Below are 14,578 nucleotides of genomic sequence, written 5' to 3'. Positions count from 1 at the left end.
AGGGAGGTCTTTAAACAAAATCTTTTTCCCCGAAAGAAACCGAGTTTTCCGTCTAATGATCGAGCTGAAAAAAAAAAAACACGCCGAAAATCTCACGATTATTAATTGAGCGAGAAGCAATTACAGGGTGTCTAGTAAAATTTGAAAATGAAATTTAAGAATATTTTCAGGATTTTTCAAGGAAATTTGCACGATTTTCTAATAGTATAAATAAAGATATACATTAATGTACATGAAACTCTCTCTGAAAATTTTATTTTCTTTATCAAGTATATAATTGCATGTTAATAAAGATATGAATTGCAAATCTAATAATCTCTTGAACGCTTAAAATCTATAAATAACTTGTGCGTGACACATTTTTACAAAGTAAGGTGAAATATTTTTTTATTCGAATAGTCTTAACTGCTCTTTGATCTAAATGCTTAGATAAATTCTAGATTTATAAAATTCCCTGACTTTTTTAGATTTTCCAAGACCAGAAATTAATTTTTTCCCTGACTTTTTAGTATTATCTTTTTCAAATATATAATTTGCATATATCTATATGATAAATCAATTAAATCATGTTAATGATTAAATTAACAAACCGCTGTAGATAAATCGATATTTAACAATACAGAAAATTAGCGTGTTGCACAGAGAGAATTTTCTCTTAGAATTTACCCTGAAAATTATAATTGTGAAATAATATGGAATTGAAAGAATTTTATAAAAGTTTCCTTAATTAATATTTACCACAATAAAAAATATTAATATCTACTACAATAAAATATAAAATATGTTCGATTAATTTTACTATGTACAATTAATATTTTTATTGTGGTAAATATTAATCAGAGAGAAACTCTGAATAAAATTCTTCTAATATCATATTGTCCCACAATTACCATGATTTTCAGGGTAAATTCCAAGAGAAAATTCTCTCAGTGTGGAAGGAGTCAAGGAAAAGTTAATACTTATTTAATAAAAAATTTCAAATTATTGAGATCAATGTAGAATAATGTGAAAAAATCCAGATAAATAGTAAAATTTCCCCGACAATTCCAGATTTCTAAAATTCCCTGATAACACCCAGTTTCTCAGATTTCCCTGATTTTTTTCAGATTTTCCCAGATTAGAAATTAATTTTTTAAATCATGAAATCCTTGAGATATTTATTTAATAAAAAATTTCAAATTATTGAGACTAATGTAGAATAATGTGAAAAAATTCAGATAAATAGTAAAATTTCCTGACTTTTCCCCGACAATTCCAGATTTATAAAATTCCCTGACTTTTTCAGATTTTCCAAGACTAGAAATAAATTTTTTCTCTGACTTTTTAGCATTATTTTTTCCGAATATATAATTTGCATATATCTATATGATAAATCAATTAAATGTTAAATCATGAACTCCTTGAGATATTTATTTAATAAAAAATTTTAAATTATTGAGACAGATGTAGAATAATGTGAAAAAATCCAGATAAATAGTAAAATTCCCTGACAACACCCAGTTTCTCAGATTTCCCTGACTTATTCAGATTTTCCCAGATTAGAAATTAATTTTTCAAATCATGAAATCCTTGAGATATTTATTTAATAAAAAATTTCAAATTATTGAGACCAATGTAGAATAATGTAAAAAAATCCAGATAAATAGTAAAATTTCCTGACTTTTCCCCGACAATTCCAGATTTATAAAATTCCCTAACAATACCCGGTTTCCCAGATTTCCCTGATCACTATAGACACCCCGTTAATCTGAGACACTTTTATACCAACTGCAACAGTTGAATCTTACAAAGCGTTCTAATTCAATCTCGTCTCTGTTAGCCAAAGGTTCTCTCTATCGAATCGTGAAGAAGAGCCACCAGGTTTTAAGGACAAGCTATTTCGACGAGAGACAGACATGCTTAATGAACAATTCGCACACCTGTCATGACGTATTGGCGTTGTGCGGTGTACAACGCTTAAGTGGCAATTAAAATCCAATCATTTCAAAACTAATATCACTGGTGTAATGCGCGAGTTATGATTCATAAATACTTCATGCTTTGAGAGATCATAATCAAGAAACTATCCGTACGATTAATGTTTATGTTTATACCTTTTTCTCTCTGCTTTACTCTCAACGCGGCGCCGTAAAACACGACCATCTATTTTAGTTACACCTTATACGATATATGATCTATGTACGATGTGTATAGATGCTGCGGAGAATAAAAAAAAAACATCTCTCCATAGATTCCTATCTCTCAGAGATATTATGTGTGATATGAAAGTTATTGTTCTCGGCTCAAATAAGACTCTCCGAAAGATAAGCGTGATAGATATATCGAGACTCTACAAAGAATTAAAGATTCATATTCTATTATGTATTATATTGCTCTAATCGATTTTCATCTCGAATTGTATCAGATTGTTAAACGATGTAAATATTTGGAGTACCTCTGGCTCTCCTCGTTTCCTCGTTTGCACAATTCGCGAGTATGTCTATTTTAATTACATCTCACGATTTATGCTGGAGAATAAAAAGTATTTCTCTATAGATCATATATCTTTCAGAGATATTGTGTGTGTGTGTGTGATATGAAAGTTATTGTTCTCGACTTAAATGAGGCTCTTTGAAAGATTATTAGACTTTACAAAGTTAAAGAAATTCATATTCTGTTATTATGTATATCCTGATTTATTTTCACTCCGAATTGCATCAGATTATTGAACAATACGCATATTTCGAGTATCTGTCTCTTCTTGTTTGAATAATTCACGAATCAAGCGTCAAAAATTTTCTTAAATAGCAGAGATGCCAAATCGAAGAATTATAAATCAGAAAGGCGCGATTTATTGGAAGAATTTTATGAGTTCCTTTGATTTATATTTATCACAATAAGAAATATTAATATGTAAATACATAGTAAAATCCAAATATTAATCGAACATATTTTATATCTTAATGTGGTATAAATTAATATTTTTTGTGATAAAAATATTAATCAGAGAAACACATAAAATTCTTGCAATACCATATTCTCACAATTACCATTATTTTCAGGGTAAATTCTAAAAGAAAATTCTCTCTATGTATAACAGACCCAAAACAAAATTGCTACATGAGTAATTTGCGTGAGATTCATTTAACCCTCCATCAGTAATCATTTTTTAAATATTTACCACAATAAAAATATTAATATGCACCACAAGAAGATATAAAATATGTTCGATTGATTTTACCCATGTATATAGATGTTAATAATAAAATTATTTTATTATTTAACCCTCCACAAGCAATCATTTTTTCAAATATTCGTCACAATAAAAATATTAATATATCTACCACAATAAGATGTATAAAGTATGCTCGCTAAATTACTATAACTTTATTGCGATAAAAATATAAATCAGAGAAACTCTGATATAAAATGCTTCCACATTGTCTCACGATTACCATTTTATTTTCAGGATAAATTCTGCGTGAGATTCATTCAACCCTCCACGAGCAATCATTTTTTCAAATATTTGTCACAATAAAAATATTAATTCGTAGTAAGTCAAGGCTCTTATTAAATTATAATAAATTTGATAAAAGGCTGTTAAGAGCAGTAAATATAAAAATTATTATTTTTATATATAACTTCACTTTCAAACATAATTTGAATTTTTATATTTACTGTTCTTAACAGCCTTTTATCAAATTTATTAAAAATATTAATATATCTACCACAATAAAATATATAAAGTATGCTCGCTAAATTACTATAACTTTATTGCGATGAAAATATTAATCAGAGAAATTCTGATATAAAATGCTTCCACATTGTCTCACGATTACCATTTTATTTTCAGGATAAATTCTGCGTGAGATTCATTTAACCCTCCACGAGCAATCATTTTTTCAAATATTTGTCACAATAAAAATATTAATTCGTAGTAAGTCAAGGCTCTTATTAAATTATAATAAATTTGATAAAAGGCTGTTAAGAGCAGTAAATATAAAAATTATTATTTTTATATATAACTTCACTTTCAAACATAATTTGAATTTTTATATTTACTGCTCTTAACAGCCTTTTATCAAATTTATTAAAAATATTAATATATCTACCACAATAAGATATATAAAGTATGCTTCGCTAAATTACTATAACTTTATTGCGATGAAAATATTAATCAGACAGACTCTGATATAAAAAGCTTCCACATTGTCTCCCGATTACCATTTAATTGTCCGGATAAATAAAGAGCAAATTCCGCGCATCATCCCCCGGAGATTTTCCGCATCCGAGGCGCGAAGCGCGCGAGAAGCGACACGTCTTAATCCCGGCGATCCAGCCTCCGATCTTAATTCGCGACGAGATTGCGCGAAGGAGGCTGCTTTGTGGAGGCTCGAGGAGCCGCCGCGAGCGCCGACGCGACGGACGCAATTTCTCGGCGACGCTAAGCGCCCGGCTTAACGATCGCGCGAACGCTGAAAAAGTTTAACGATCGCGTAAAGGCATGCGCACGCGAGTCCGCGAGTAGCTCGCCGCCGAGCTAATTATGTAAACGAGAGTTTCGCGAAGCGAAGAGGGGAGAGATCGCCCGGGCGACATCGATCGGGAAGGGATGAGGAAGAGAGGGATGAAATCTCGCCGCGAACGTTTAATTAAGAATCGGTGTAATTAAATGTTAACCTAGCGGAATACACAATGCGCCGCGATTACGGGAAACGCGAAGTGGTCAACGCTACGTGCTCTCGTTCATTTCGCCTTCGCGGAAATTCTTATTGTTACGCTGATTTATCGAGTCTTCTCGGTGATAACCGAATACTTTAACACGGGGAAACGTCTCGAGTTCTTAAATGTTGTAATGCGATTGAGAACTTGGCGTTATGAAGATTTCAGACATCGAAAATTTGTAACATTTATGGATATTAAAATGACAAATGACTTTAGATTGTAAGATAATATATGCTAAGTATTATAGAATTTTTTTATATAATGAAGTGTTAAAAAAAAGGGTTTTTTGAAATAAAATTAATAAAATTAAAAAAGAATTTTAATAAATTATTAAAAAACAATAAATTGTCACGACGCTAATTTATCGAGTCTTCTCGGTGATAACCGAATACTTTAACAAGAGGAAACGTCTCGAGTTCTTAAATGTTGCAATGCGATTGAGAACTTGGCGTTATGAAGATTTCAGACATTAAAAATTTGTAACATTTATGGATATTGAAATGACAAATGACTTTAGATTGTAAGATAATATATGCTAAATATTATAGAGTTTTTTTATATAATAAAGTGTTAAAAAAAAGGTTTTTTGAAATAAAATTAATAAAATTAAAAAAGAATTTTAATAAATTATTAAAAAACAATAAATTGTCACGACGCTAATTTATCGAGTCTTCTCGATGATAACCGAATACTTTAACAAGAGGAAACGTCTCGAGTTCTTAAATGTTGCAATGCGATTGAGAACTTGACGTTATGAAGATTTCAGACATCGAAAATTTGTAACACTTATGGATATTAAAATGACAAATGACTTTAGATTGTAAGATAATATATGCTAAATGTTATAGAATTTTTTTATATAATGAAGTGTTAAAAAAAAGGGTTTTTTGAAATAAAATTAATAAAATTAAAAAAGAATTTTAATAAATTATTAAAAAACAATAAATTGTCACGACGCTAATTTATCGAGTCTTCTCGATGATAACCGAATACTTTAACAAGAGGAAACGTCTCGAGTTCTTAAATGTTGCAATGCGATTGAGAACTTGACGTTATGAAGATTTCAGACATCGAAAATTTGTAACACTTATGGATATTAAAATGACAAATGACTTTAGATTGTAAGATAATATATGCTAAGTATTATAGAATTTTTTTATATAATAAAGTGTTAAAAAAAAGGGTTTTTTGAAATAAAATTAATAAAATTAAAAAAGAATTTTAATAAATTATTAAAAAACAATAAATTGTCACGACGCTAATTTATCGAGTCTTCTCGGTGATAACCGAATACTTTGACAAGAGGAAACGTCTCGAGTTCTTAAATGTTGCAATGCGATTGAGAACTTGGCGTTATGGAGATTTCAGACATTAAAAATTTGTAACATTTATGGATATTGAAATGACAAATGACTTTAGATTGTAAGATAATATATGCTAAATATTATAGAATTTTTTTATATAATGAAGTGTTAAAAAAAGGTTTTTTCAAATAAAATTAATAAAATTATAAAATAAATTTAATAAATTATTAAAAATACTTTAACAAGAGGAAAATCTAGAATTCTTAAAAGTTGCGACTGAGAACTTAACATTCTGAAGATTTCAGAGATTGTAAATATTATAAAATTTTTTTATATAATCAGGTGATGAAAAATATCTATTCTTTTGCAAATAAAATCAATATATTATTAAAAAGCAATAAATTGTCACTGAATATCTCAGTTATAATATAAGCAAAACATTGCGAATCGGCGAAACTTCATTGAAAAAATTAATTCGAGACAGTAAAATATCGATCTTTGGTGAAATCTCGTGTCACTGTATTTTAATCAGTAACAAAGTTTCACTAATTTATTTCGACAGAATAACTTCTGCTGAATAGTTTAATATACAATATATCTTCCATATAAAAACCGTATCGTAGACTCTGAATAATTTTATTCGCTACAAACGAATAAGATATGATTTTTTCTTATTTCTACCAACTCCGACGATGTTTTCTATAATAAAGAAATTATATGACAGATCGCGAGACGGATTTCAGCTCGTATATCAAGTATATCAAGAAAAGATATTAAAAACGCGAGAGTGTAAATCGGATTCGCCCGTTATTTTACGTGACGCTAAAAAGAATGTTTGGCAAACGACGTTCGATCAAAGTGGGCTCGCAATTACGCGCGTTACTGACATTTCTAATAAAATTTCTATTTATCATAATAGAGAAGGAGGGACTTAAATTCCCGAAATAACAGGGTCGATTTGATGCACGCTCGCGTGCTCGACCCAACAACGTTCATGAAAACGAAATGCTCTCCTCTCCACGATATAGAAATCATTATGCAATTATAACGAATCTAAGCGTACTTTTCCGGAAGCGGCGAAACCGCCAAGTGTTATTCAACTTTTGCGGCGGAAGAAGAATCGTGAAGAGAAGAAGTCCGTATATGATAACAAGCTCGAACTTTTCTAATTTCGACGAATGAAGCTGTAACTTACTCGTCAGAAATTTTTACAAGAATGTATATACTATATTATGAAATATAAACGTTATTATGTCCGGATATTAAATATCTCTCTCTTTTAAGACCCATAAATTTCGCTGGATTTTTATCCGATGCTGAAAAAAATTAAATTTTAATTTTCATCTTTCATCATTAACGTGTATTTCTACTAAAAAAAATATAAAAGAATGTCTCTCTCCTTCTCTAGGAATCTAGCAGTCCTGTAAAACGAAATGTTACTCGAGACTCTTATTTGAATCATTTGGCGATAGAGTTTTCGGCAAAAGACGCGGATTCGCAGCAGCGGAAACAATCAAAGGCCGAAGGCAGGCGAATTAAGTGGCGCTCCCTTCGAAGCATAAACAAGTGTTAGGGACGTGAATGGGATCACGTAAAAAACAGATTTCCACCCTCAGCAGCGCGGACGTTCGCGCGCACGAAACACGGATTTCAGACGGCAGCAGGCGGGAAAAGAGGGATCAGAGGGACTAACGTCGTAAGCGATCCCAGGGGCTCGTCAGGAACGATCTTATGATTGACCGCGTTACGCCACTCCCTGAAGACCGTTTTTCAAAAGCTATTTCCGGAAACGCCACCATTATCTACGCACTTCAACGCGGGTTCAGAGAAGAAAAGGCTCTCTAAATTCTAGCACTAATTCTGTCAAATTGAGAATTATCATCTATACATCTCGATTAAAATATTGTATATTTATTATTTGTATAGCATAAAATTCTTCTTTTAGATTTTCAAGAGATTCCCAACCAAATTCTTTGAAATAGAGAATCATCTACATCTACATCTCGATTGATATATTTATCTTTATTTTTCTTTTTATTATAGCATAAAATTCTTCTTTAATGATCTTGACAGGGTGTCCAGCAGATTCAATGAAAGAAATTTCCTGACTTTGTCAGATTTTCCAAGACCAGAAATTAATTTGCTCCCTGACTTTTTAGTATTATTTTTTCCAAATATATAATTTATACATATCTATATGATAAATCAATTAAATGTTAAATCATGAAATCATTGAGATATTCATTTAATAAAAAATTTTAAATTATTGAGACAGATGTAGAATAATGTGAAAAAATCCAGATAAATAGTAAAATTTTCTGACTTTTTCCTGACAATTCCAGATTTATAAAATTCCCTGACTTTTTCAGATTTTCCAAGACGAGAAATAAATTTTTTCTCTGACTTTTTAGCATTATTTTCTCCAAATATATAATTTGCATATATCTATATGATAAATCAATTAAATGTTAAATCATGAAATCCTTGAGATATTTATTTAATAAAAAATTTCAAATTATTGAGACCAATGTAGAATAATGTGAAAAAATCCAGATAAATAGTAAAATTTGACTTTTCCCTGACAATACCCGGTTTCCCAGATTTCCCTGACCGCTAGACACCCTGCTTGAGTAAATAAAGTCTAAAAGTCTGTAATTTCTTCTTCGCGTGTATGCTTGAACGAAAATATTGTTAAACCTCAAGTTTCTCGTCTTCCTTCTCGAGCGATCAAGATCATCGACTCACCTTTCTTCTCGTCCTCTTCCTCTCCGTGATCAGCGGCATGATGCAGATGATGTACAGCGGGATGATGCCCGGTGATCGCCGGCACCAACGAATGATTGCTCAACGTCGGATGCGGATGATGCGGGTGATGATGGCTGAGGAATCTGACCGCCGCGGCAGCGGCCTGATGCTGGGCCTGCATGCTCTGCTGTACCTGGCTCTGCACCTGTCCCAGAACCGGATGATGAGGGGGCCATCCTGCCAAATGGAACGGGAACACCGGCGTCGTACGTTGGAAGAGTCTGGTTGGGGCCAGCAAGGATCCACCGGAAGCGCTGGAGCCGCTGCCGGGCGGCAACGGAAAGGACAGACCGCCTCCAGGCTCCAGGACCATCTTCGGTACCAACTCGCCGGTTGTTGTCTCTCCTTCGAGAGAGAGCGATCAGTATGTTCGCATCAATCGTCGACGATCAGTCGGCCCCGATCACTAGGAGAGGAAGAGATCGCTCCCGATCACTGGCGCGCCGGAATCATCAGAAATTGATCAGGAATGCGAGGGATTAGGAAGCTCTCTGGTGTCTGGAAGGTTTCTGGTCTCAACGCGCGTTTACATCTTCCATTCTAGGCCTTCTGAAGCACGAGCAAGCACTATTGAACAATGATACAGTCCATGGATCATTACAGTCTATAAGTCACTAGTTTGTGATGATCGTTGAGAGGTTTGTAAACATTGAGATCTCGCTGCTTCGAACGGAATTTTACATCTGCCATCCTAGATCTTCTCGATCAAATTCATCTCAATCGTCGAGCTTTGAAAAGAACTTAATCTTAAAGAAAAATGGGAATCTTCAAGACACTTCGAGATTATTTACTGTCTTTGTCAACGTCTATTATTCACATGTTCCTGATTTTTGGATGCTTTCCTCGTAGAATCTGCAGGTCAATCTCGCGATCCAAAATGTCAGCGATGGCGTTTCACATGTTTCATTTAATTTTTACTGCGTCGAGAGTTGTGTTGTCCTGTCAGGTAGCCGTCTGACAGAATTTCGCTTGCCGTCGGCCAGCTTCTCACGACGTTTTCACGGTTTTTTCGATGACCTTTCTGAGCAAACTCGAGCGATATCACAAATAATAGTACAATACTTCAATCATACGTCCATGATCAACAATAGCAAATAGTCAACTTCACCAATTATCATCAATACAATCAATTCTTCACTTATTGCGAAGCCGGTCGATGAAAAAGCTTGGTGATTTTCGACGATAACAAAAATCTTCCCAAAGATTCCTCGCGCAGCCTCCTATCTGATGTCACTGCGAGCTCCACGACCCACAGAGCCGATTCCTCTAAATATAGTATACAATTAATGTCCGTGGCCGCGATCGAAGCACTGTAACGCGCACGTTCGCGACAGTTTTTCAGGCCGTGACACGTTACCGGAGACTTCCGGGTCCTCGCGACCTTCGCGGATCCAGTGCGTGCGACAGGCGGATCTCCGGGATTTCCTTGGGTAGCAAGGACCTGCTGTGGTATTAGAACCACTACGGCATGAGCCAACGGCACAATACTATCTGCCCAGAGACTCGAGTCAACGACTCCCCTCTGTTAGCGAGACCAAAACTGGTTTCAGGATCCGCCCATGGGCCGGCGATTGGACGAGCGTGCGTCAGACTCGTGGATGATGAGAGATGTTGGACCAATGGAAAGACGGGACGGCCATGCCCACCGGACGCTTTTTTCGTCCTGGAATTGAATCGACGCCTGGCTGCGACGTCTATAGTGGGGGCGAATCAATTGGCGGCTGCCCTGAAACAGGCCGCAAGATGGCTCCTCCCTTCCCACAGCTGCTGCGAGATACCCTTGCCGATCTCTCGTCGACCGAGGCACTCGAATTCGATCCGAGTCGGATTCGTGGTAATGGACAGGCGAAGGTATATATCAACGAGTTGCACGGTTGTTTATTGCTCCCAGGTATTGTTGTCCTCCGTTTGTTCGCCAATTCTTCTTCTAAATCAAGATTTTTCTTCAAACTGAAAGATTAAGTCTTTCCGATTCGCGAATTTAGTATTTTCGAGTTACAGTTGTCTAATTTCAAGATTACGTTCGATATCAACAATTACGTGCCGTATCGCTAAACGCTACTTGAGCCAAAATCACGGCGAGAGTATCAGTATTTGAAAATACCTAATTTTAATCAAAATATTAACTTAACGATCGTGTGCAAACATGATGAACCGTCACGCGGTATTGAAAGAAGCCAATTTCGAAATGGAAGGATCTCGATTTCTATCGCAGAAGGTGTGTTATTCCATACGGAATGTCCTATTGATAAAATTAATGAAACGGGTAATTCGAGCCTCGAGTGGACGGACGAGCTCGCGAGGAAGAGACACCCCCATGATAACGCACCACCACTCCCGTGGCAACCCCCACCTCGGGTTCCTTCCACCCCTCCAGCCCCCGAGGGCGCGATCCTCTTTTAATAAAAGGAGCTCGGAGGCGTTAAGTAATTACATCTATTCTCTGCTGGGGAGGAAATTACCTGCGCTGCGTCGGCGTGGGAAAAATTGGGAAATTAAAATTAACCCCCACCAGAGTCGAGTGGTAACTCGCGCTTGTGCGCTCTGCTCTCTCTCTCTCTCTCTCTCTCTCTCTCTCTCTCTCTCTCTCTCCTGGATTGCTCGCTCGGCCGGAACACTTCGTTCTCGAATTTAGGAGGAGCCGGCGGCCATTACCGCTTACGTAATCTTTTTTTGCACACAGTGGCAACGGCGGCGGCAGCAGCTTGTTAGCGAAGTTATTTAGCACGCGATTCGCTCGCTCGTCGACGAGAACCGAGAGAGAGAGAGCGGCGCTCATCTATCATCTCTGAATATTGTTGATACCAGAATGATACCGAACGATACATTTCTAACTCCGTTACTTTATATATCTAAACAAAACTTTGAGCGTTCTTTCTTCCGAATTAAGGGTATAATTAAATATCTTGCAATTTACTTCTTCGCACTCTCGCGAATAATTGAATTATTTAATAGCTGACGTCTGTTTAAGAACCTGGTGATCCTGGCGAGGGAAAGAAAGAGGGGTTGAAAGGGGTGAAGTGGAGCTATGAAAAATTGATCGGATACGATATCTCACGTTTAGGTGCATCTTGGTGAAGGAAGCAGAACACGCGCGGGTCATACATCAAATACCCGAGAAGCTCTGCGCGCGCGCCGACCGTGCTTTAATATAAAACTTAAATAACGATATAGGGAGAGGAAGAGGCAGAGTGCGCCATGACGAAAATGGCGAATAATCTTATGAATAAGTTCTTCGCCCGGTTCGGCTACGAATACCAAAACCGCCGCGAGAATCCGCTCCATTAAGTCTCGCGATGTTTCCTGAATCGACGAACGAGAGCCATCGTATCGCTCCTCAAACTTACATCTCTTGAGTGACTAATAGTAAAAAAAAAAAAATCGCTAATTTAATTTATATTGTATTATATATATTTTTAGTTTCATTCTCATCGTATTTTTCGTGGATTTTCGAGATAGATTAGATTTCCTGGAAAATTGTTCTTCAGCCTTGCAACAAACCTCTGTATCATTTTATTATTAATAAGAAGAAGAAAAAGAGAGAAAGCTCGCCTTTAATCAAGGTCAAATCCTCATTTGGCACGTCCTCGCTCGCCATCAAATATAATCACCAAAAAGCGCACCATCTTTTTTCCCTTCTCGTCTCTTCTTCGGGGTTTTTCCTCCCCCTCTCCCACCCCTTTCCGGTCTACACACGCAGAAATCAGCCTCCTACCTCCCTTCTGTCCTTTAGACTCGTTCTCTCGCTCTCTCGAATTGAATCTCCGGGAAAGAGGAGAGGGTGAGAAGACGAAGGAGAAGGTTGCCTTGGCAACGACAGAGGGTTTCTCGATGTGGTTGCCGGGGCAACCTGTAACCAGCGACCCCTAAATATGCGCCAGGAACCGCAGAGAAGAGAGAAGGGGTTGGAGGAGAAGTGAGAGAAAGGGAGGCATTTAATATCAAGTTAAATAAAAGCCTCCTCCCGCAAAAAAAAATATAACGACACGAATTAAAACCAAGCGGGAGGAGAATTACATACCTGACAATTCTTGTACGCATTTTTCAAAATATGCGTTCAAAAATACTCTCTAGCCATTTTGTTACGAATTTAATTTAATTATTTTAATTAATTATAAAAACGCTACTAATAATAGTTAAAATTGCACTTGACGCAAAATTAAATTAATCATTACGTCAAAGATATGTTATATTCCCAGTTCTCGATACTAAAAGGGCAAAGAGAAGAAAAGTCTGAGCCATTAGTGGAGCAGGAATAATTTTCCGGAATAATGTGGAAAAGTTGCGGGCGACGCGCGCTATTACGTAAAAGTCAAAGCTCTTGTCGGGAATTAGGATGACGCTCGTCTCGAGAGACCGAGCGTACATAATGCGGACGCGGAAAAGACGAGCGAAGAGGAGAAGAAACTGGCGAGTTCCTAATTTACACAGTCGCCGCATCCACCGAGAGAGCCGCCCTTACCCGGCCCGGACGGAACTTTGCCGGCGATTAAAACGCTTTAGTAATTAACTGGGTCTCCTCACCTTTCGCGAGTAGCAGTTACCAACGCCGCACCTCGAGACTCTCCGTCTCCATCTTCCCCACACCTTACTCTTGCATTATTTAACCCTCCGTTATACAAGAGTACTTTCTCTTCTTTAGTGAATAATTGTCGTAGGAAAATGTTAATCGAAGACGTACGTCACAAAAGTGAGGTTAGAAAATCTGTTGCAAAATATGTGCTTATGGAAAGTGTCAATAAAGTATACCCCAGAATTAGTAGTACACCTGTTAATGGCAGATTTTTGGGGTTATTTGGAAACGATCTTTCTTCTTTTTTTAAATTCATACTTTAATAGAATTTTTATTTCATCTTTATTACGAAGATACATGATAGCAAAAATTAGGAACATGCAAAAAATGATGGCCTCAGTGAATAATTGTCGTAGGAAAATGTTAATCGAAGACGTACGTCACAAAAGTGAGGTTAGAAAATCTGTTGCAAAATATGTGCTTATGGAAAGTGTCAATAAAGTATACCCCAGAATTAGTAGTACACCTGTTAATGGCAGATTTTGGGGTTATTTGGAAACGATCTTTCTTCTTTTTTTAATTTCATACTTTAATAGAATTTTATTTCATCTTTATTACGAAGATACATGATAGCAAAAATTAGGAACATGGAAAAAATGATGGCCTCAGTGAATAATTGTCGTAGGAAAATGTTAATCAAAGACGTACGTCACAAAAGTGCGTTTAGAAAATCTGTTGCAAAATATGTGCTTATGGAAAGTGTCAATAAAGTATACCCCAAAACTAGTAGTACACCTGTTAATGGCAGATTTCTGGGATTATTTGGAAACGATATTTCTTCTTTTTTTAATTTCATACTTTAATGGAATTTTAATTTAATCTTTATTACAAAGATACATGATAGCAAAAATTAGGAACATGCAAAAAATGATGGCCTCAGTGAATAATTGTCGTAGGAAAATGTTAATCGAAGACGTACGTCACAAAAGTGCGTTTAGAAAATCTGTTGCAAAATATGTGTTTATGGAAAGTGTCAATAAAGTATACCCCAGAATTAGTAGTACATCTGTTAATGGCAGATTTCTGTGGTTATTTGGAAACGATATTTCTTCTTTTTTTAATTTCATACTTTAATGGAATTTTAATTTAATCTTTATTACGAAGATACATGATAGCAAAAATTAGGAACATGCAAAAAATGATGGCCTCAGTGAATAATTGTCGTAGGAAAATGTTAATCGAAGACGTACGT

The 14,578-nt window shown here is 35.7% G+C and overlaps 1 protein-coding gene across 1 annotated transcript in view; it reads right to left on the bottom strand.

Annotated features, from left to right (window-relative positions):
• Positions 1–10,286, bottom strand: part of LOC114939019 (uncharacterized) — a 44,250-nt gene extending 33,964 nt beyond the window's left edge. Inside the window, exon 1 of the mRNA XM_029313241.2 lies at positions 8,754–10,286. Within this exon, the coding sequence (XP_029169074.1) occupies positions 8,754–9,126 (373 nt within the window). The 5' untranslated portion in view covers positions 9,127–10,286. The remainder of the gene's footprint in view (positions 1–8,753) is intronic.
• Positions 10,287–14,578: the final 4,292 nt, after the last annotated feature.

Source organism: Nylanderia fulva, unplaced genomic scaffold (genome assembly GCF_048542155.1).
Source record: "Nylanderia fulva isolate GAGA-0341 unplaced genomic scaffold, ASM4854215v1 Scaffold15, whole genome shotgun sequence".
Classification (NCBI taxonomy): domain Eukaryota; kingdom Metazoa; phylum Arthropoda; class Insecta; order Hymenoptera; family Formicidae; genus Nylanderia; species Nylanderia fulva.
Note: the sequence above shows the minus strand (reverse complement) of the source record. Positions and strands in the feature narration are given on the sequence as shown.